At 36.1% G+C, this 24508-nt stretch overlaps 1 protein-coding gene across 1 annotated transcript in view; it reads right to left on the reverse strand.

Moving 5' to 3' along the window:
* Positions 1 to 725: 725 nt before the first annotated feature.
* cacna1bb (calcium channel, voltage-dependent, N type, alpha 1B subunit, b) overlaps positions 726 to 24508 on the reverse strand; it is a 194281-nt gene continuing 170498 nt past the window's right edge. The window contains exons 40-50 of the mRNA XM_051677032.1: positions 23479 to 23575; positions 20238 to 20343; positions 18970 to 19077; positions 18576 to 18685; positions 16089 to 16246; positions 15789 to 15918; positions 14007 to 14117; positions 13018 to 13056; positions 9849 to 10092; positions 6950 to 7164; positions 726 to 5835 (exon numbers count right to left, since the gene is read on the reverse strand). Of these exons, the coding sequence (XP_051532992.1) occupies positions 5287 to 5835; positions 6950 to 7164; positions 9849 to 10092; positions 13018 to 13056; positions 14007 to 14117; positions 15789 to 15918; positions 16089 to 16246; positions 18576 to 18685; positions 18970 to 19077; positions 20238 to 20343; positions 23479 to 23575 (1867 nt within the window). The 3' untranslated portion in view covers positions 726 to 5286. The remainder of the gene's footprint in view (positions 5836 to 6949; positions 7165 to 9848; positions 10093 to 13017; positions 13057 to 14006; positions 14118 to 15788; positions 15919 to 16088; positions 16247 to 18575; positions 18686 to 18969; positions 19078 to 20237; positions 20344 to 23478; positions 23576 to 24508) is intronic.

Here is a 24508-nt window from a genome sequence, read left to right on the forward strand (position 1 = left end):
ATATTACATATTATAATCTTAACCAGTTTGTATGAAACAATATAAAGTATTACATATATAACATTTATTAAAAAAAATAAAAAAAATAAAAATAAAAATCCCTTATACGCTTGTGTCGTTTAATTCAGTGGTGGTGTATTATTGCAAATAAAAGTTATGGTAAACAGTTTGTGTTCCTGTGGGAGCATTTGCATTGTCATCTAATAAATGTAGCTTTGTCTATTACCATTGTTGGGTGTAATCCAATTACAAAGTAATTAGTTACTGTATTATAATTACTTTCAGTAAAAAAAAAAAAAAAAATGTAATCATATTACAGTTACTGACTTTCAATTCATTTAATTACTTTTCTGGTACATTATAGGATTGTGCTTATTTTTAATATATTATTTATGGAGAACACATGAATTATGGCCCCGTAATGAGTCATTATGAAGGAGAAATGTGAGGTGCTGAGTGCATGACTTGTGTGTACCAATGGAAAAGGAAGAAATGTTGACATTATTTGGAATTTGTTGAGCAGAAAAGTGTTTTGGAAAGTAACTTAAAAGTAAAGTAATTAGTAATGTGATTACTTTTAAAATTAAGTAATTAGTAATCTGATTAGAATTTTAAAGAAATAATTCAGAATTTGAAGTAATTTACCCAACACTGTCCATGACACAAAAATCTCTTTACCAAACAGAAAATCACATGGGAAATAAATTCCAAGGCTACGATGTTTTCCAAGTTTTATTTCCATATATCTTTCAGTTCAGTGATGTTTGTTTCCATACAAAATGTAAATGGTAGAAATTATGATAAGAATGAGAGAAATATGGCATCATAGACCGATCATTAAGTCAAAACAGTGAGGCACTCACATTCATCTGTGGCCTCGTTGCATTGCTCCATTGTGGTTAACAATTCTTTTACAACAAATTGAGAAGAGTAGGGTCTTCTAATTTTCTCCCAGAAATCTGGGGGTAAGTGTATCAAAGATTGTTTTTAAAAAAAAACTCAACAACCAATTAACTCCTCATAGAAAAACATGGATGAAGGTATACAATTTCCTACATGCACATATGTCATCATAACATGCAAACATGACATCATCCAAGGATATAGCCACAGGGCGGATGAACAAAAACAGCACGAGGACACAAACTAGTGCTGTAAGAAATTTGGCACGTGGCAGAAAATGTTTTCAAGAGGAAAGATGATGTCTAAATTCTGGGACAGTCAAAGAACTGTTGGGTCCACAACACTCCATCCATCCCAAAATAAGAAAAAGGTGGCAAAAGGCAGTTCACTGTGACATCACATACTTAAAAAAAAAAAAAATCAAATATCTTTATAGTATCCCTCCTTTTTTTGCGACAGGTTGCGTACACTTTAAGTAACAACATCAGTTCACCTCCTAGTGCAACCAAAAGGAATACCACTACATATTGTTTACTTTTAAGGGCAGATCAATAGCGTTATCGGCAAAAACTTATGTTGGGTAATTTGACCCTGCTGTATTTTGTTAGTGAGCAACACATTCTGTATATTAAGATCTCTGTGAAGCAAAGAATTGGTCCCACTGGTGCTAAAGCTGGAGTCTGTAGAGTGCAGGTCTTTACCTACAGGATGAGGAGCAGTCCTAAAGTGTCATTTTGTTGCATAACCCTACTGTATGTCAACAGTCAACATTTCCCTGCATTTACAGTACACATAACTCTACCTTCACTAAGCCCCGCCCACCTCGGTTACTGCTGCTTGCTTAGACAAGCTTTACAGAATGGCCCATAGCCTCGTGCCACCCTGCGTCCTTCTGCACAGACATTGTGTTTAAGCTTCGCTATACACAACACATAATTTAAATTAATTTACCCAACTGATTTCAGTTCAGGAGACTCTCGACTGTCAGTAAAGGGTTAAATATTCGACGTACAGAGTCATGTGACAAAACAATTTGGCGCTGACCACAGCGGAGTTTGTCTTCGGGAGAAATGCCAACAAAACTATATCTGGTAAGAAACCTCAAGTTTTTACATTGAAACTTGTTTGAGTCAAAAGATTAGAGTCTCTAATTTCTTCTGATATGCCATTTTTAAAATTTGAGCAATTTATTGCGAAACGGAATGCTGTTCAACACAATGACCACTAGAGTGAACAATAGGGCAAGTTTTTCCATTAGAAATCCTATTTTTACTATGTATTTTCACATTGAGATGGGGGCTTCATATGGAGTTAGGATGAAAATAAGGTGCATTTCGAACTGTTCTGAGACCAGTGCAGACAGACTGCAAGTTATTCACTACATAGGGATCAAGGGAGCATCCTATAGCTTTCCTATGCAGCTAAGTGCATTCACTCCTAAAATCCAACCAAAAGTTCAGTTTCAGGCAGCAGATGATGTTTGGACCACTCAACATTTTTGGCAGACATGGGACAATGGTAATCAGTACAAAGATTCAGAATTTATAATGTACTGTATAATTTTATTTTAGGATGATTGGCAGTGATTGGATGATGCTGGCCATTACTTTAAATCAGAACTAGTTTTGCTAATTTCTGATGTGAAGTCTGTAACATCTCAAAAACATAATTAACCAACACTCCTGGAAAGATAATAAACTATATGATTAAAAAAACAAAAAACAAATCAGACTTTCTATAGCTTGGTATTATTTAAAATTTCACAACTTAGTCCTGCTGTCCACATATGTGGACATCGATTTTTATTAAAACTATTTGCGCTAGAATTTTTTTGTTTTGTTTGTTTGTTTGTTTTTTGCACGTTTATTAGGTGCTACTAGTTACAAATCAAAAAGGGAAATGGAAAATCCACACAGCAGCCACACTCGGGTATCAGGGGGTTAAAACTGAATTGGGATTTCGATAAACAGCATGATTTTCAGTAAAATGTGTAAAAAATCAAATGGACGATATTCTTAAGTTGGCTGGAATCAAGTATCATCATTGCAAAGCATTTTTATCTGCTATTTCTCAAAATTATTAAATTACATAGTAACGTGTTTAGAAACACCCAAGACTGCAAATCAGAATCGAAGCAAACATTTATCACAGTCAAATAAACAGACACAATAGATAACATCAGTGTAAGTGAAGAGAACTGTTCCTAATGTCTCACAATGGTGTTATGAGCTCTTTAGTAACTATCACCACTTCTGTGACCTGAATCAATACATAAATTAATTAATATTAAATTAGTGACATTAATTTACCTATCAGTCTTTGCTGATTTTACACATGTTCCTTTGTGAATGATGACAGTTTACAGGTAGTCCACAGCATGCACCTCTATTTTAAGATTTGGAAAAAGGAGGGGGAAATTATTTATTTATCCTCTCTGGGTTTCATTGTTCACAAGAACAATGTTTTACCATATTTTTGAGGGGATAACTTCAGTAAAATACAGTTTAAAACAATCCATATTAACAGGACTTCCCAAAACTTGCATTAGAATAGAGCAAAAGCTTGTCTGATATTACAGCAAATGACAGCAGTTGCTAAGGTTAGATGCATAAGTAATGTTTTTATGGCGGGGCTTAGGGAAGGGTAAATTGCAGACTCACCCTAGAGTGAAGAGATCCCACCCTATCTAATAAACGCCTTGACTCGGAAAGACGAGGTGGAAGTCAACAAACTATGGATAAGATCAGCAGAGCAAAATCCTTGTTCTTGATTTAAATAACTATAATAACAAATATTACAATATAACACTAATCGAGAGAATACAACATACTCTTTATTTCAAAGAGGTGGCACTGTATATATTTTGTGTGGATAATAATACACAGTGCAGAGTGCACCTTTATGAATTCTCCTTACAAGAAGTCGATCCTTCTCACCCTCTTACTCCAACCAAATACTGAAAGAGAAAGGCATGGCCACAAAATATGCTCTCTGGAAACAACACACCAACAGCAACCATGAAGTACAACCCTCAAACATCCTTTCAACATATTCAATCCTGCATAAATCAATTTCATTAGCATTTAAACTATATGTTCTATCTATTTTCCCCTGCATCATTTCAAGCAAATATTTTTAAAAGATCAACATCATCAACGTCCACCTAAACTATCTTTATAACGCTACAGCCTCTGTTTTGTGCAATGCCAAAATCTCTTTCTTCAAATACATGCTAAAGTCCATTAAAAAAAACATGTATCAGTGACATTTACCTACAGCATACAGCATCTGTTCATTGCCTCTCTTAGGTTATAATGCTTCATAATGCATCACACAGATGTGGCAATAAATCTCAAAGTTTAGGCACTTGGTATCTTACCTCTTGAGAGTAAGAAAGGGATTAGACCTTACGTAATGTCAAGCTACACTCAGATCATTTACAAGGTACAAAATGGAACACTGTGAAAAGATATTCGATCTACGGCAGTCTGATAGAAAAGTAAGTACAATTTGGCCTTTTTTTTTTAGTTGGTGGCAGAAGACCATTTATTCCACTCACACCAGAGAAAGACCAAGGGGCCGTTTAGACAGAACGCGTTCTTGTGCAAAAAAAAAAAAAAAGCTAGACGCAGAACAACAAATAGAACAAAACACAGGTGTCTCGAGATGCATTTTTAAAAGTTGATTTTCTTTTTAACCTGACACAGCGTCTAAAAAAACGTGGCGCTCCTGCAAGAAAGATGGCGCAATCGTCAACGGTGTTAACATAGAAAAAAACTATTCATAAACAGTGCAGACAGACAAAAAAAAACGTGTTCACAGTGAACGGCCCCTTAGAATTTAACAGCAGCACAACTTAAAATTCCTAGAAATAACTTTTAAGTCATCATGTCCTGTGCAAAGTATCTAAACAGCCTCTCAATTCTCAACAACTAAATGTCTAGAGCAGGTCACTTTTATCATACATGTGTTAGCAGGCCAGTGTTTTCATCATAGCTTGTGTTTTTAGGTGTGCTCCTCTGAGGTCTGAGGTCTTGATCACAGGTACAGCTCATGTGACCATCTCCGTGCACTTGACCATTGTGGAAACAGCATTAATGACATTAAAAGAGGTGGGAATGTGTCACTTGAGGCTAAACTCTTCTTTCCTTCAACACTGTGTTGAAATGTATCAAATACTCATATTAATTTGTAAAGCCTTCCATCTTGCTGCTACTTTCGTAAACAGTGACAGGAAAGTCTGCTTCTTCCGAAAAAAGGAGTTAAAATTGTGTAAGTGTGGATGGAATTTCCTTATAATTCCTTTTGTAGGTCTCCACTGTTCGCCACCATTTTAAGTCAAAGATGATACTCATGCTAAATTAAATCCTGCATGCTGTCATGCTAACACCACTCATCTCTTTCAGTCTCTTTGTAGCTTCCAGAAGCTCTGCCACTCACCCCAGTGGCCGCACTTACTCCAAGGGAGTAGTGATATCCGTTGGGCACTCCACTCTGGCTGCGTGAAAGCAGCACGGAAGTGGGAGCCGCACCTAACGACGTGTGGACAACGGAGGCTGCAGTCCTGGGTGAGCGTCCTGTGCCGTACGTACTCAAGGCATCCTGGAAGTCATCCGCTTCAGACAAGTGCGAGTCCTGCTGTAGGGGACCTAAGCTGGGATCGGAGCCGATTCGAGTGACAGGCACAGGGGATTGGTGGTGGCCGTTGCCGCTGATTAGGGCATTGTGCTCTGATAGGCCACGACTAAGGCCAGTGTGGCAGGGCCCGGTAGACTGGGCAGTGTTGAGCTGGACCGGGGAAGAGTTGGCAGTCTTGTAGGTAACAGCAGGCCGGGGGGTGAGGGGTGTCTGTGGGAGCTGTCTACGCCCACGGCAGGGTGTGCTGGTGCCTGAGGTATGAACGATTGAACTTCCTTTAGATGTGCTACTTCCCTGAAACACAATGAGAGAAGAGAAGGCACAAAGAGAGTGAACCACTGCCAAAACACAAATCTTTTTTTTTAATAGGGTTGGGAACCAATAACCAAAAAAAAAAAAAAAAAAACAAACAAAAAAAACACCATAACAGTCTGATTTTCATGATGTTTAAGGGTTCTTAACTGTGCATTTTTCCACTAATGCAAATGGAATACTGTACTAAAATACTACTGAACCTACAGCCCAAAACACACAATGCGATCAGAGTAATATGGATCTCTAAAGGAATGAGTCTTAATTCTTTTTAGTAAATCAAAAACACTTCAGTCAGAGCGGTAGAACTGATTTAAAATAAACTATTTGAAAAGTTATTAAAAAGTCAGGTATTGTATTACATTTATCTCTGATTTGTTCTATCTGCTCTGGTAAAATTTGAAATGATCTCATCATTTGGCAACAGACGGCTGAGAACAGTAAATAAAATATAAATTGCATTTCTTATTTCCAAATATTTCCTCCTAAAAAGTAAGACTCATTAATGGAACTGTTAAAGAATTGGAATCGTTAAGAGGAATTGGAATCTGATCCGGAATCGTTAAGTTCCTTATGATCCCCATCATATTTCTTAATCAGTATTTTGTCTGTTTTCAAGAACAAAATATTGAAACATCCTTACAACAGGATAAATGTACAAAATTGTGTATGAATATATATATATATATTTATTATTATTATTATTATTTATTTATTTATTTTACATTTTCAGATAATATGTCTTGAATCAAGTTTTTTTTTTTTTTTTTTTTCACTGGCAAGTTTGTCAAACTGGCAGTTTTTTCTTTGTTTTTTTCTTCTGGCAGTTTATGCTCTAAGAATAAACCTCAATAAATCTTGTTAGATTTATGTTTTGAACAAGAAAACAGTTGCTAATGGGGAAAGAAATTAAAATAATCATAATTCAAGATATTACCATTTCTAAAATAAATGTATCTTGCTCCAAGGATGTTGAATTTTTTTTTCTCTGTAAAACAAGACAAAAATACTGATTAAGATTTTTTTTTTTTTTTTTTTTTTTTTTGTGTCAAGAAGACACCATAAGAAACCATAAGAGAGAGGGAGTCTTTCTAACCTGTTTAAGCCTGTTTGGGTTGTGTGGTTCTCCCGGCGATGTTGATCTGCTGGGTCCGGCTGACACGCTGTAGCCGTGTTCATGGCTGCCGTAACGATCACACGAGTAGTATCGTTGCTTCCTTACCGCTGTTGAAGATGAATGGTTCTTCCTCTCATGAGAGCGTCCACGGTCTCGTTCTCGTTCCCTCGGAAATGATTCAGTGTTTGGATCTACTGATGTACAAAATTTTTTAAAATATATTAACTAGCCATGTCCTACTTTAATATGAATATTTAATTCCAAAAATGGCAGAAGGTCTTTGACCAAAGCATCAATATTTAATCAAGCATGCTACAACAGTGTGCAGGACTTTTTCTACTCCTTACATTATATTAACTGTGACCAAACCACCTGCTTACGGAGACCACTAAGTTGTGTGAGGGGTGTTTTTTTGTTTGCTTTACTTAAAAATAAAATTGTTCTTTCCTTGCATTGTGGTCCTTTACCTGGTCTGTAAACCCCAGATACAGCCCATGGACACTAACAAAAGCCATTATGGACTCAGAGACAAAGTACCAGAGGTCATTAATACATTACAACAGGGTTGGTGGCTTTGGTGTGTGTGCATGTGTGTATGTGTGAGCCCTGCTGTTTGATAGTGTTGTGACATTTCTGACTACAGAGGAACAAAAACATGTAGAGGAAGACGTATGTGGGTCTGTGTGTGTTTGAAATTCAAGTACTAACACACTCAAGTAAATAAGCTTTCGGTGGTTTGATGGATTGCCGCTTTTTAACTCCGTCAATGCTGACTGATCTATTAACAGCAGGCCCAGACTCCAGCTGCGCTCCGCTGAAACATGTTTACTTTCCAGACCCTGCTGAAAAGACCATCTTTACCACCATGCAGTTCCCATGCTGGTCGAGGCTTGTTTATGCTGGTTTGGTGCTGGTCTAGCTGGTTGACCAGCAAAGCCATGCTTTCCACCAGCTAAACCTTGCTGGTGAAGCTTGTTGACCAACATGGTCTTTCTGATGAAGCTGGTTAAGCTAGTTTAAAAAAGCCTGGTGGGGACACCAGCACACAAACATCCCATGCTGGGGAACTACAACCCAAAACACAGCATAAGCTGGTGACCAGCAATGCTGGTCTTTTCAGCAGGTGAATTAGAGGAGTGGCAGATGAAAGAAAGAAGATGCCTTGTAGTGAGGGAAAAACAGGTCGATCTCTCCATATTCTGAAAGTTTTCTCCCCATGAGCCACCAAGAGCTGCACTGTTACAATACCTCTCAAGTCATGCCGCAAAGCGGCTAGAAAAAAAATAAAAAAATCTTATCCTGGTAGAGTGCATTTTCATGCAGTGATTAGTAATTCCTTCTCTCAATCAAAGGGAGAGGTTGACACTGCAAATCCTAAAGCAAACCGCTTTAGAGAGCAATAAAGATTTTCCTCGATAACCTGATCGCTCTAATCCTTTCAGGAATTTCCATCGTTGTGCTAAGCAAGAAAAGCTGAGCTTTTCAACCAGTATTCCATCTTTTCCTTTACATATTACTTTTTTTTTACAATACATAAAGACATGAAATATCAAAATATATAGAAAAAACAATAATGGTCAACGTAGTGGCACAGTGAGCAGTGCACATGCTCATGGTCACACAGATTCGAGTCTGGCCTGCGTCATGTCCCGATCCTATTCATTAAAATGTCAAGTGCTCAGTAGGGTTGCCACCTTGGCCCTGAAAATTCCTGGACACCTGAGCAATGGCTGAAAAAATATATTGCTAGCCATCATACAAGAAATAAAACATTTTATTTATGAGTGTTTACTCCTTGTTTGATGATGAAATTACCGCATATATAGCATATAATTCAATCAAACTACATCAATACACTCAAAATATTTTGGCCTATTTTTAAGATACACATTTTAATTTTATTACAAAATCTCATCAAAATTAATACATTTTTAAAGATTACTCACTTCAATTTGAATTTTGTTATGAAATTGATATGTGTAAAATATATATATATATATATATATATATATATATATTTTTTTTTTTTTTTTTTTTAAAGGTTTAACATATTATTAACTCATTCTGGCCCTAAGCAGTTTATGGTACACACTGAACATTTAAATGTTTTAAAATGTATAAAATGTACTGTACGTATGAAGTATAAAGTTGTGTATATGGTAAAAAAAACTTTTGTATACTTAAACCAATCAATCAAATAAATGTACATAAAAATTCCCTTTAAAAAAATATTTTCAAGATTTACAGTGTGCATTTCAAGTTCATAACAAATTTTACTAATTTTATTTTATTAAGGATTACAAAATTCAATTTGTTATGAAACTGAAATGTGTAAATCTTAAAGTATTTTTTTCCCCTTTTTTTTTGTTTCTTTTTTTTTTGTTTTTTTTTGTTTTTTTTTGTTTGAGTGTTGAGCTTTATGAACATAAGAGATCTTACAGTAAAAGGAAGGACATTCCTTTTTCGGACATGTTTTCCAGAACATTAAAGCATTATAGTATAAGTAGACTAAAGTATAAAGAATTGTTTACACAAAAGTGAAAAATCTCAATCATCCAAACAAACTTTCTTATGATTCATATGATAATGTGTTTAATTTTCCTCCTTGCATAGTGCGCATATAAACAAGAGTTCATATGTGTAAACGCATTGGGAAAATATTGAAATTCCGGGACATTTTGAGTTTTTCCAGGACAGATGGTCAAAATAAACCGGGACGATCCTGGAAAATCCTGGATGGGTGGCAACCCTAGTGCTCAGCAGTACAGGCCTAGTGCAGATGCAGCTAGATATATCAGGTTATCACCATATTATTTCACATGGATGTGCTTGAGAGTGTACTGTATAAGAGTGAATGAGAAAGGAAAACCAACCCTACCTGCAGATGGTGGCTGCTCCTCACTGATGGCTCGATCCAGTGATTTGTGCTTCTTGTCTCTATGTCTCTGACAGCGATGATGATGATGGTGATGATGATGATTGGCTCTCTCCCTGTCTCTCTCCTGAGTGGGTGTCTGGCCTGGCCGCTCCAAGTCATAATCGTTCAAACTGACCTCCTGCACCCTTCTTTGAGGAGTTAACGAGGATGTAGAACGCCGCATGGGGCTCACGTCAGCGATAGGCTGTTTGACGGACAGAGAGGAAATAAAGCGTGAACATATGAAAGGTAAATGGAGGAGATGAAGGAGATAGAAGACACAGATCTAGCACAGCACTAGAATGACAAGAGTCTCAGAGCACTAGACCCGTCACAACAGACACACAACACCAGCTGAGCATGAAAACACTTTCACTGAAGAGTGACGTTCAGCCCAATCCTCCAGCAGGGAGACACGCACGCTTTGGAGGACAGTGGAACACCGTCATGGTCCGATGCAAACACTCTTCTGTTTGAATGCTGTCATCGAATTGTCTCTCACACACTTACGGACTAGATCCACACTATCAACAGCCAAGCATCAGTCACTGATCGATGAAGAGTCAATGGCACTTGTAAATGTTTTTTCGTAGCTTTCATGAAGAATTTTAAATGTAGGACAGTTGGTTACAGTATATCTCTAAACATAGCTCATGTATACAGATTATGTGTACTTTACAGTCTCTCAATATTAATTACACGTTAAATCAGCCCAATAGTCCAGACTCTTTCATAGAATCCATGGCCACTGCTTGTTGATGACTGGAATATCTACCTTAAAGCATCGAGAAAGCCTTCTACAAACATACTCACTAGCGCCACCCAGTGGCATACACCATCAGAAACTCTAAAAAACAGTGCATCCCCTCTTCCCACATCCTAAAAATGATCCATCATCTTTTTTAAATTAAAGTTTATGAAAATTCCTTTCCTTTTTGTTCCATGCCTTTATGACTGAATATTTGGCCCAAATCTTTATAGGAATGTTCCAGGATCCAGTTAAAAGAATAATTCACCCAAAAATGAAAATTCTCTCATCATTTACTCACCCTTATGCCATCCCAGATGTGTATGACTTTCTTTCTTCAGCAGAACACAAATGAAGATTTTTAGAAGAATTTCTCAGCTCTTTTGGTCCATACAACACAAGTGAATGGGTGCAAACATTTTAAAGCTTCAAAATTCACATAGGTCAGCATTAAAGTAATCCATATGACTCCAGTGGTTAAATCCATGTCTTCTGAAGAGATTTGATAGGTGTGGGTGAGAAACAGATCACTATTTTAGTAAATTTTTTTTTTTTACTATAAATTCTCCTCCCTGCTCAGTCAACCTCCACTTTAACTTTCAAATTCTTTTTGTGTTTTTGGTGATTAACATTCTTCTTGCATACAGGGTAGGAAGGAGAATTTATAGCAAAAATGGACTTAAATATTGATCTGTTTCTCACCCACACCTATCATATCGCTTCTGATTTAACCTCTTGAGTCTTATGGATTACTTTTATGCTGCCTTAATGTGGTTTGTTGAGCGTCAAGATTTTGGCACCCATTCACTTGCATTGTATGGACCTACAGAGATGAAATATTCTTCTAAAAATCTAAATTTGTGTTCTGCAAAAGAAAGAAAGTCATACACAGTTGTCTGGATCACAGTAGTGAGGGATGTGGTTCAGTCCTGCCAAAGTGTGTCAGATAACGGTGGTCTGCTGCATCCTCTGAAAAATAGCGCTCAGAATCGGCCCACAAGATTGGAATTGTGCATGCAAATTGTGTTTGGCAGAGTTTTTTTGTGGGCAAGTTTTGGCCGTTCCCTGATCTGCATAATTTCTTTAGTGAATTAGGTCCTAAACCAGCACAGACAGCATGTGCAAATAACCAGCACTCATTCTTACTGAATTCCCCCCACACTGTTTAATAAGTATAGCCACAAAACAAACATAATACGTGTTAACATCAGGCATTTACTGGTGTTACGGCGGTTATTACAGGGTTTACTCGCTATACTTTACTTCGTCATGACAATGAAGTTGTAATATTGGATTTAACTTTACACAGATAAGGTTAGTAAGCAATTTTATCACACTAAAATCAATTTAACACATATGATACTGTAAATAAATGCTTTGTAGTAACCACGATTTTTCCTTTTTTTAAATAAACGAGGGACAAAACAATTTTTTTTTTTTTTGTGGTAATCAACATAATGCCAAAAATGCTGTCGATTGAGCTTAATCTGTATTAAATCTGGAATATTCCTTTATCCTAAGCAAACATGAAACTAAATTTGCAACCCAATTTACTTCCACAATGTGATACATTTCTGAGTAAAACAGGATAGTCAAGGACGTAAAACATGGGCGGGACTTGATTCCCATTAAGAATTGATTGGATAGTGAAAAGTGGGCGTACCATACATAAATGAATCCAGGTGGGTGGAGTGGAGGAGTTGAAAAATAAGAAGAATTGTTGACATCAGCCAAAAAGCAAAAGTCATTTCAGATATCTGTTTATAAAATTAAATACTGATGAACGATTTAGAAGAAACCTTTTTTTTCTTCTTTGGAATAACATGCACTGATGAATTGTGCAAAATAGAAACAAAAGGTTCATTTTAATTTCATATTGACTTTAAGGAGTACCACAGTAGTATGTGTATATGGCTGAAAGACATGTGAAGAGAGGACTGCACTTCTAAAAAACCAGAATGACACACTCAAACATACAGTCCACAACCACAATTATGTTTATTAGCACCTCACGATATCCACAATAAAAAAAATATATATATATATGTCACATTCACAAACTTCTCTTTTTTGTATGTTACTGTTTTTTAGTGATGGTCACTGTGAACTGTGGTGTTTCTAGTACTTGTAAAACAGCTACCCACAGTGATATACTGCCATATAAGACTTTTGTGTTTACGTTAGTTTTGTGTTCAGCAGGCTAAAGATGATTAAAGATAGTGTGCCTGTATACGTTTATAGGCCTGACTAAAAGAGTGTGGATTCCAAAAGTATTGGAATGGACAAAGCACACACAAGCCAACATAGAAATGGAGTGGCTGCCAAAGAGAGAGAGATAGAGAAGGAGGGAGGGGAAATTGCAGGTGGAACACTTGTACATACTGCTAGGTACGTTCCGGCGGTGTGGCGCAAGTGGCTCCGCTGTTGAACAGGAAGAATAAGAGGACACATAGGTGAGGAAAGCAGGGCACACAGCTGTGACACACTCGTGGACACAGTAAAAGAGTGAGACAGAAGGACAGAGTAAGTTGGAAGAAAAAAAGGACAGAGTAAGGAGCGATGATGTCAATGAAATGTTCAGATAACAAGGTTGAGTATGATTTGAGAAGATGAAAATGTAGGAATGGTGAGATAGAGATTGTTTGTATTAAAAAAGGCAAAAAAAGGGGGGATTAAGAAGGATTTGGAGGATGAAATGTGAGGAAGAGGAAAAATGGAAAACATATGAAAGGAAGTAAGGTGAAAAGTGAAGTGTCTGCTAGTTGTGAGGCAGAGTGAGAGACAAACGAGAAAGACAGACAAGACAGGACAGGAAAAGACTAAAGACAAGACAGGACATTACATTTACAACAAGGATGCTGGATACCATGTGAGTCCTTTAGCAATGTGGCAGAAATACCAAATAAATACCAAATAAAAAGCATGAGATAATAAACCACATATGGACACAAATAAATTTACAGTTAAAAAGCAACATCTGACACTCTGTAATGAGAAAAACTGAATGTGAAACACATGAAACAAAATGTACAAAACAAAATTAATTCCACAAACTGAGAAAAGACTACATTCTACATATAATCATCAGAGTATAAATACAAATTTAAATAAAGACTACTATACAAATTAACAACAAAAAGAATGAAATATTCCTACATAGTTCTTAAATTAGACTTTGCATTGTCTCTCTCCTTGTATCACACTTCTTCACCTATTCTCCATCCACTTTCCCTATTAGTTTACATTCACTCATCCATTCTCCTTATACAATTCTTGATATCCTGTCCATTCATTCATCTACCCTCCACCTTCACAGCCTCACTCATACTGGCAAAATAATTACCTTTTGGGTCAGGGAGGAAGATGTTTACCTGAAAGCCAGCGTTAAGTCTGGGCATAGAGGCAGCTCTGCCGTGACCCTCAAGCACAGGGTACCCACCAATATCAGAGTCATTCTCCATGTCAGTCATCTCTACTAATTCCTGTAATGTATGTACACCCAGTCAGAATACATATACAAAAAATAAACTCACATGATGAAATGGACTACAAAGAGGAACTCATATAAATGTGTAAAGCAGTTTCAGAGTGGTTTTGACTTGGTTGAGGCAGTTAGTACAACTGATAAAAAAGGAGTAAATATTACAGTCGAAAAGATACCACTGAGATTTTGATTTAAATATCAATTTGACATTTTATTTAAATATATGCCACAGAACTAAGGGCTTAGCTTACTGTCAAAAGCTATAGAAGATGTATTTGGTAATGTCTGTTGTTAATATCCAATTGGTTGCTTTTGACCAAACAAAAGTAAATGGAACTTACATGGAACTGATTTGTGTACTTCTATGAATCACTAGAGGTAGTTAAATCATTATGACTTTTTCAGTTAGGATTTAGAGATAACAACAGACATTAATTTTTGATGGCGGAGGATGCTGGAGAGTGCTCCATTTGACCTGCAGTTGAACATTCAGTTTTTATTAATTAATTGAATAGATGGGTGGGAATATATGGGGTGGCTTTAGACTGGTTTGTTTTCTACTTGTTGATTAGGAAATGTATAGTGTCTTTTGGAGATAAGATGTCCTCCTCTTCAACAATAAATTGTGGTGTTCTGCAAGGATCCTGTTAGGGTCAATTTTGTTTTCTCTATATACTGTATGTTACCACTTGGTTCAGTGATTCGAATATATAACATACATTTTCATTGCTATATAGATGACCTAGAGCTGTTTTTGTCGTTGAATCCAAATTATCTGACTAATTTAAATGTTCTTCAAGCAGGTATAGTAGATATAAAAAACTAGATGGCATGTCATTTTCTGTAGTTAAATACTGGTCATTTAAAAAAAAACAAAAAAAACGTCAGATTGTGTCAGCAGTTAAACGGGTGGTCCCAAATATTCAGCAGGTGGTGAGAAATTTGGGCATCTATTTTGATACAAATTTAAATTTTGAATATCATGTCAGGAAGTTAGTTCAGTCTTGTTTTTATCAGTTAAGGAACATTTCCAAGGTGAGACATGTTTTGAGTTTTAGGCATGCAGAGAAGCTTATACATGCTTTTATTTAATCTCACCTTGATTATTATAATGCCCCATTTTCAACTTTAAATCAATGCACTTTAGCATGGCTACAATCTAGGATAGACTTTTGACAAGAACTAGGTCTTCTAATCATATTAGTCCAGTTTTAGCTTGATTTTAAGATTTTATTAATAATTTATATAATTATTTACCTAAAAAGCTTTCCATGGTTTGGCGCCAGAATATTTTAGACTTTTGAGACCTTACGAAACACGAACTGTTGGCTGTTTCAAAATCCAGATGCCAAATTAAAGGTAATAGAGCTTTTGCATTGAAGGCCCCATGATTTCGGAACAGCCTGCCCTGTGATATTAGATCTGCTAAATCGGTGTCTGTTTTTAAGTCTCATTTAAAAACGCATTTGTATAGACTTGCTTTTACTACTTTGTGAATTTTTGTTTTTACTTTGTGTTTTACCAAGTCTGTTTTGATTTTGTGTAAAATCAAAACTAAATTTTTGAAACTAAAAACTAGATTTGCTCATATTTGCTAAAAGGTGCTTTACAAATAAAGTTATTATTATTATTTTTATAACTTGATTTGATTGGATGACTGCTTCATTACCTGAGATTTGTATATGTTTGGCACGTCAACTGATTGGATACGTTGGACTGTCTTTCTGTTTGTTTCTTGTGCGACTTCCTGAGATGTGTCTCCCGAAGAAGACTTTTTCATGGCACTGCTCTGGCTTTGTCTGTAATCACATACACAAAAATTCAGTTTCCAAATGTTAGCACTTCAAATACTACAATAAATATAATCTCTCACCAATAGTTGCAATAACCGGCCTTTAATAAGGTTTTTAAAGGATTGGCACAAAAGAATAGTACAACGAGTTGTAAGGCAGGGATGTAAGGCACTTACACTGCATTTCCGTTGTTTAGGTGAAATGATGTGGGCAGGGGCTCTTGTTGTGGTGTGATATCTGATTGACAGGAGGACAGGGCTTCTGGCACTAATGGCTCCTGATCATGTAAATGTGAGAGAGGAAGCATTGGTCTGAAGAGAACTCCTACTTTACTCTGCAGAAAAAAGAAAAAAAAAAAACATAAAAGATGACTGAATTTGTATCTGATTTTGATGAATTTATCACTGATTCATAATATTTTAGGGCAGAATGAATACTAATAATCTGGCAAAAGATAAATTAATTTAGCAGACACTTTTACTGTAGGCAACTATAAATAAGGAAATATAAAGACAAGCAATTACTCAAAGAGACAACATTAAAGGAATCACCCAAAAATGAAAATTAATCTTGTTTCAAACCCGTATGACTTTCTTATGCAGAACACAAAGGGATGTTTTAATGAATATCTGGCTGACTTTAAAGTTAAAAAAGGACCCAAAGGTATCATAAAAGTAGTCCATACAACTTGTGCATCATGTAACAAGTCTTCCGAATACAATACGATAGGTTGTGGCGAAAAAAACAAAACAAACTTGAAACTGAAGTAGTTTACATTCTTTAATGACATCTGTTACATGTTCATGTCAAGATATTCAATGAAAAATTACTTACATTTTTAATTGTTTCTCAATAAAACCTATTGTATGTCTTCAAAAGACTTGGAATATGGTGCATGAGTTGCATGGGTCAGTGTTTCCCAACCTTTTTTGCCATAAGTAACCCCAGTGCAACTATATGTAAGGCTCCAGTACCCCTTCATCGACACAAAACCAAAGATGTGTACCAACGGATAAATACTATTTAACATTATCATTAATATTGTAATATCACTGATGTACAAAATGAAAAGAGGAAGTTGGCTTAAGTTATGATGTTTACAGTATTCATCAACAACAACAAAACCAGACCAAAACCAATCATTTTGGTAGACAGTACATAATATATATATATATATATATATATACATACTGGCGGCCAAAGTTTGGAATGATGTACAGATTTTGCTCTTATGGAAAGAAATTGGTACTTTTATTTACCAAAGTGGCATTCAACTGATCACAATGTGTAGCCTTACAGTCTAGCTGATACCACAAAAGCTCAATGGGGTTAAGATCCATAACACTCTTTTCCAATTATCTGTTGTCCAATGTCTGTGTTTCTTTGCCCACTCTAACCTTTTCTTTTTGTTTTTCTGTTTCAAAAGTGGCTTTTTCTTTGCAATTCTTCCCATAAGGCCTGCACCCCTGAGTCTTCTCTTTACTGTTGTACATGAAACTGGTGTTGAGCAGGTAGAATTCAATGAAGCTGTCAGCTGAGGACATGTGAGGCGTCTATTTCTCAAACTAGAGACTCTGATGTACTTATCCTCTTGTTTAGTTGTACATTTGGCCTTCCACATCTCTTTCTGTCCTTGTTAGAGTCAGTTGTCCTTTGTCTTTAAAGACTGTAGTGTACACCTTTGTATGAAATCTTCAGTTTTTTGGGCAATTTCAAGCATTGTATAGCCTTCATTCCTCAAAACAATGATTGACTGACAAGTTTCTAGAGAAAGCTGTTTCTTTATTTGCCATACATATATATATATATATATATATATATATATATATATATATATATATATATATATATATATACTGTATATATGATGTACTATTAATGTGTTTACTATTGTACTAGTTTACAAGTATTTAACCTATATTCATATGTAGAACAAGTGCTAAAACGGTACTGTCTCTTTAAGAATACAGGCAGAGTGCATATTAACAAGAGTGAATTTCACGGCTTCTTTATTACAATTAAATGTTTATTTTTTTATTGTTTTGATCAACAACTGACTGTAAAAAAACAGAAAGTATATTTAAAAAAGAGATTCTCAATGACAAATGCCATGGAGTCAAACCTAACTTTTACTCTCAATCTCTCAAAACTTTTGAGCTCAATTTCACATTTTAAAAGATTGATCTTGGGATTTTAAGAATAGATATTGACAATTAAACGATTAATTGTAAAATCTATATTTTTACCCAGCCCTTATACCTATTATTATTTTTTAAGTCATACATTTTGTTTTATAGGTCCAAAGCAAAATCCAATTCTTTTCACGTATCTCCTGGAAACAGCAAGGGGATATGCATACCACCGGATGGGAAACACTGGCATTTTTTTTACTACTTTTATTATACCTTTGGGTCCTTTTTTAAACTATAACATTAGGCACTATTCACTACCTCTGATATTCATTAAAACACCTTGAGTAAATTATGACAAATTTTCATGTTTGGGTGAACTATTCTTTAAACGAACACCATTAAATATTTAGTAATTGAATATTTAGTAATTTAACAAATCATCTAACCACAAAATGACAATAATTCTAAAGATGTATACTACATACTGTTGTACATGCAGTTATATGTAGTCCCCATGCAAAGAGGCTCTACCTGTGTGCCTGCAGCAGCCTGCTGCTGTTGGAGCCTCTTGGTTCGGTTCTGCTTATAGTAGTCAAAGATCATCAGAGCAGCATAGACCTTTCCCACTGTTAACTCATTATCTAAGAGAGGTTGGGTAAATCATAAAGACAGAATTGCAGTGAGAAAACTGATGTCCAGTAGGTGGCACCAAATACTCAAGACAGAGAATTGAGCAAAAGCTATAGCTGAACCACTCAAGTGGGAAATGGCTTTAATATTGTTTTAAAATAAACTGCTACCTTTTCTGTTCACAAATTTCTCTAAGCATTTAATTATAATATCAAAGGAATGTTAATTGCCTGCAGCTTTATTTCAAACAGAAATTGCCATTATTTAATGAGGAGCGTCTGAACGCAGAGCTTACGTTTATGAGGTGTCACCAGCAGATCCACGGTTTTTGAAGATAAGTTCGGCCACACTTTGTTTATTTCCTTCCTTAATTCAGCATCACAAAGCCGCTGAGCCAGAACTCCTGAGAAAACAATAAGAATGCAAGTACATTACTATTAGGCCACTGCCTTTCCAAAAGAATCTAACAATTCTGTTTAGATTTTTGCTAGACAGACAATGGAGTCATACAAACAGAAATGAACAGAATTGATGGCAATGTGGTTAATTCCTACCACTATTAATAGTCTCAAATGGGATGTTTGTAATGTTAAGCTGTTAATGAATGTTACTTCTACTTCTTCTTTAATAGCATTTCGCAACAAGTAAAATGTTTCATTAAAGCTTAAAGAAGTCACTGGGGAAAAAAATAAGTCAGTTAAATTAAAGATAGTTCATCCAAAAATGAAAATGATGTCATAATTTGCTCATCCTCATGTTGTTCCAAACCCACGTGACTTACTTTCTTCTATGGAAAACAAAAGGAGATGTTAGGGACTGACAGCCTCAGTCACCATTCATTCACCTTCATTGCTTCATATTTTTTCTCCATAAAAATAAAGTGACTAAAAACTGATCCCCACGGGAAAAAAAAGTAAAAAATAAAAATAAATCTTACAGGTTTGGAACAACATGGTTTAAGTAAATGATGAGAGAATTTTCAGTTTTGGGTAAACTATCCCTTTAATCTATTTAAAGATGTTAAAGGGATAGTTCACCTAAAAATGAAAACTCTCTCATCATTTACTCACTTTCATGCCATCCCAGATGTGTATGACTTTCTTTCTACTGTTGAACACAAATGAAGATTTTTAGAAGAATATCTCAGCACTATAGGTCCATTCAATGCAAGTGAATGGTGACCAGACCTTTCAAGCTCTAAAAATCTTTGTTTGTGTTCAACAGAAGAAAAAGTCATTCACATTTGGGATGGCAAGAGGGTGAGTAAATAATGAGATCATTTTTATTTTTGGGTAAACTATCCCTTTAAGTTGGTTGTCGCCCTTTTGCATAAATAGTTATATTTTTTGTATTCCGCAGAAGAAATAAAGTCATACACATCTAGGATAGCATGAGGGTGAGTAAATGATCAGATAATTTTCATTTTTGGGTGAACAATCCCTTTAAGAATATACATATCAAATCAGGCTGAAATAGCAGACCAGTGACTGGTGGGAGAGATTTGACAGTTGGTGGGTGACTCGCCCTGAGTAGACACTAAGTGGGCTTTAAGTGGGCACTCACCTGATGCCAACTTAATCTCCAGGGCAGTCCGAATGAGAGCCATTAGAGTAGAGGTAAAGTGAACCGTGTTGTCTTCAGCTATGGGCATGTTCATCCTCACCAACCGCTGTGGAGTCATCAACACAAATATATGATTAATTTCAGACATGATCATGGGATACAAAAATGGCCATAATAAATGCCAATAAGAGTTTGTGTGCTGGAAAAGCATAATGACTTGGGCTATGTAATTTCACTTTCATCAATTGTCATTTCCGTATTCTCATTTCAGCACACAAATTGTCTCTTCAGGACATCACCATGATGAGAGGAAGAATAAAGAGAGAGAATGTTTACATTTCATGCAAATGGATGCAGAGGGTGAGTAATGTTGGAAATGGAATATGTTTATTGCATTGCTCCAGTTAGCAGACAGTAGAACTGCTTTAACACAGCTGTGATACTTTGAACTGTGTTAGATTTGATTGAGGTTTACAGGTTTCTCAGTGGCAACAAATCTAAAGTGAAATGAAGAAATATAAAAATATACAAGTTTGGGCAAAATGACACCTCATAATGACTTAGCATTTGAAACTCACTAAGAAATGTCTAGGCCATATTTCACACAGATATCAAAAGCAAAAAATAAGAAATGATACACTGTAGTATAAAGAAAAAAAAAGCATACTTTTAGGACCATTAGGACCATTATTTTGACATTGGTCACATAAAAAAAAAAAAATAATAATAATAAAAAAAAATGAATAACTAATAATAATAATATCTACCGTAATACATTACTGAAAACCATCCGGTCCAAACTCAATTTTTTTTCACTGAAAACAGCATACATTTATTACATTTAATACAATTACCATCCTACCATAATGCATAAATACTTGAGAAACATCTCATTATTTTATTTGTAATACAGTAAAAATAATGATATTTTGTTGCATTACAGTAATGAGAATTTTGGGGAAATATGTGCTTTATAGTACCAAATAATAATATCACAATACAAATAATCTTAATGCTCTTACTGTAAAAATAGTTTCTTTTTTTTCTTTATTATATAACAAAAATATTTTTTCTTTCCAATTTTGCTGTGAAATTTGTCCCCTTCTTTTCAGGTTTTGTGAGATTCACCCTCTTTTTTCTTCCTTCAAGTTGTTTGCTTTTAAGACCTTGTTACTACAAAATGCCAGTCTTACTGCAGGCAGCAATGACTACTATCTACATAGAGAATGCAGATACACAACACTTGTTAGTGGGTACTCAAACGTGAGAAGGTGTTGGCTATGATGGCTGTTATTCTTGCACTCTCACATGACCAAAGATGTTGAACAGTGAGTGAGAAAAGATATAAGATAGTATCAAGGCATGCTGACCTAGTAAAAGCAAGGTCACAGAACCATGACAGCACCAGCCAAACAAACACACACACACACATACAACACACAAGGTAAAATCAGAGCAGACACTTCACACATTAGCGCTTAACCCAGTGGTAAGCGGTAAAATGAAAGGTAAACGAAAATGAACTATTTAGATCAATTTCTCCAGTATAGTGTAGTACCGCTGAGAGGAACATATAGAAACTGCCTTCATTTGAGAGCGTAGACTAGCAAAGGCATATTTCCACAAAAACTACCAATAAAAAGGGGTTAAAGGACGCTCCAGTGAGCATACATCTACAGCAAGCTTTCTTTCTTTCCTCCCTGTTGATTCAGTGCTCAAAAGTGGGGAGGGAGTGAGGGGTTGTTCTATTTAGAGCTCACTGGAGAACATTGCTTCTACGAGCCTACACATACACATTCATGCTGTGCGGCCTCAGAGAGTAGCCCAGCAGACAGACACGGACGCGTGTCTCTTGAACGTTACCCATTCAGACAGCTGGAACAGGGTGTGTAAACTTATTGACTCAGAGGCAGCTCTTAAAGTGGCAGAATGGCCTGCAACTAAAACAAGCAGTGTTGTACCAGTGAGGCCACTTTCACAATCATTTTTTATATCGTTTTCACATTTCATTCAATACACGATTCTTTAATTCCTTGGTTTCTCAAATTCTGTTTTTAGAAGTGCTTATGTGTATTTATCCTACTTTCTACTTTCATTCTGTTCCAAAACATGGTCAGCTGCCTACCTAGACAGCATTCTAAGGGGCCGTTCAGACTGAATGTATTCTTGAGCTAAAGAAAGCTAGACCTAGCACAACAAATAGTACAGAAAGCAGGTGTCTGTAGATGCATATTTAAAACTTGAAATTCTTTTAATCTGATGCAGAATGCATTGCGATGAGCAATAAAAAAACAAACAAAAAAACAACATCTGAGTCTAGTGAATTTATTATAAAACATCCTCATATTCCATTCGAAACTGAAAAATGTGGATAGAAATAATTAATCTAATCGAAAATGTACTATTTTACCCAATATTTGTTTGTAAATGTTACAAACAGCATATTGTTAGCTTAGCAAAATGCTAACATCAAACCAGAGATTATTTAGCAGAGACAGGCCACTTCTATTAAAATTAATGGGAGAAATTGGAACGCCCAGCTGATGCAGAAACTTAGTCCCACCTTACAGGTAAAAGAGCCAATCACCTTTTAGATACAGACATCTCCTGTCAATCAACTCGAGAACATGAATGCACATTAGCTATACAAGCTATACAAAATTGCATTTTTTAGTGTTATCTGAGGTAACGAAGCACAATTTATGATTCCAGTGTTGTCATATTTTATTGCTGATTTGAAATATGTTCTTTGATCGTAATCTTGACCAACCATTTTTGAGATTTCTGTGTTTCCCCATTCAAGATGGGAGCTGCACTGTCATGACTAGAAATGGCCTCCCAAGAGAATTCTAAAGATGGCCAACAGTGGACTGACTTGCTAGAAAGACTTTAGTCAAACTTAATAGGAATCAACTGTGAGTCTAGAGATCACCCAAAGTGAAGAGTGTTATGTGTAGATTGTTCCCAATCAGTCACTTATGAGGTACATTTAAGTTAGGATGCTGCTATAGAAGGCAGCTCTCTGTGTAGGCAGCTAGGCAGCGTATTAGGATTTGGAACAGAGCTTTTGGAACAGAGCTTTTTTGGGATGAAATCGACACATTAAAGAAAGTGCACAACAAGAAACACACACGAGGAAACACTACCACAATTAGAACACTGACTGTCAGCCACATCAGCCAATGAGAGGACAGAGGAGGAGCCAAGGAAGAGACAGGCATTATGGAGGGAGGGGATCTACCTTGTAGGCGATTCGTGGTGGACATTTCTTTCCCAAACCTAGCGGAGGGGACATATGTAGAAGCATCTCGTACATATCGAGGTAGGACATGCGTCCACTTCACAGGGGTGACACCGAGAGATTAAAGGTCACACAGAAAAGAAAAGGAGAGACAAGGAGTGATGGAGAAAGAATGTGATGTAAATGAATGAAAAGGAACAAAACAGCATTGTTATCAAGGATTCTGAAGGAAGGGTATTAGATACCATCCTGCCTCAAAGGGAAGGATGGATCATGCCTACTTTCTTATCAACAGGCTGCTCGTGATCCAGGGATAAAGAATATGGCATGAATTTTGGTTTGGGGTGGCAGCGGCCAGGAGCTTTGGTCCTTGCATGCTAGCACGCAACCATGACTAACCAATCAGATACTCAGGAACAAAGCTAATATTTGGCTATAAAAGCCTCATTTTGAACATGGCATTAATAGAGAAAATAAAAGCTGCTCCAGTATATCAATATTTACAATAAGCAAGACAGAAATGTGCATTGGGAACATATGGGATTATCTTGGGATAAGGGATTTAAAATGTGGCTTTGTTTCCTGTGGTTTCCATGGTTACCCATATTAAAATTAGTAAGGGAAGAGGGGGAGTGTAATTCAATCAGGCATTTTATGGGCATTAGTTTATACAGCACCACCCTCTAGAGGGAAGGTGTGTAGGTACTCAAACCTTGTATGCCACCCTATTAGGGCACTTCTTTCCTAAGCCAAGGGGGGGTGAGATTACACGCAACAAATTGTACATATCCATATAGCGTATCCTTCCGCTGCAAAAAATAGATATGGGTTAAAATAAACATTTTTCAATACAGTTTAATACATTTCTTTCTCCAGTCTAAATTTACACATCGTCAATACATTTATCCAAAAACTTTATGCATATTGAGATGACTATGCTCGACTGTGCATTTTCAAATTAAAATGGATTACACTGACAGGCTTCAAATCCATTCTGCTCAAGATAAACTAAAAGTGGATATCATGCAAA

The sequence above is a fragment of the Myxocyprinus asiaticus genome, chromosome 38, assembly GCF_019703515.2.
Source record: "Myxocyprinus asiaticus isolate MX2 ecotype Aquarium Trade chromosome 38, UBuf_Myxa_2, whole genome shotgun sequence".
Taxonomy (NCBI): domain Eukaryota; kingdom Metazoa; phylum Chordata; class Actinopteri; order Cypriniformes; family Catostomidae; genus Myxocyprinus; species Myxocyprinus asiaticus.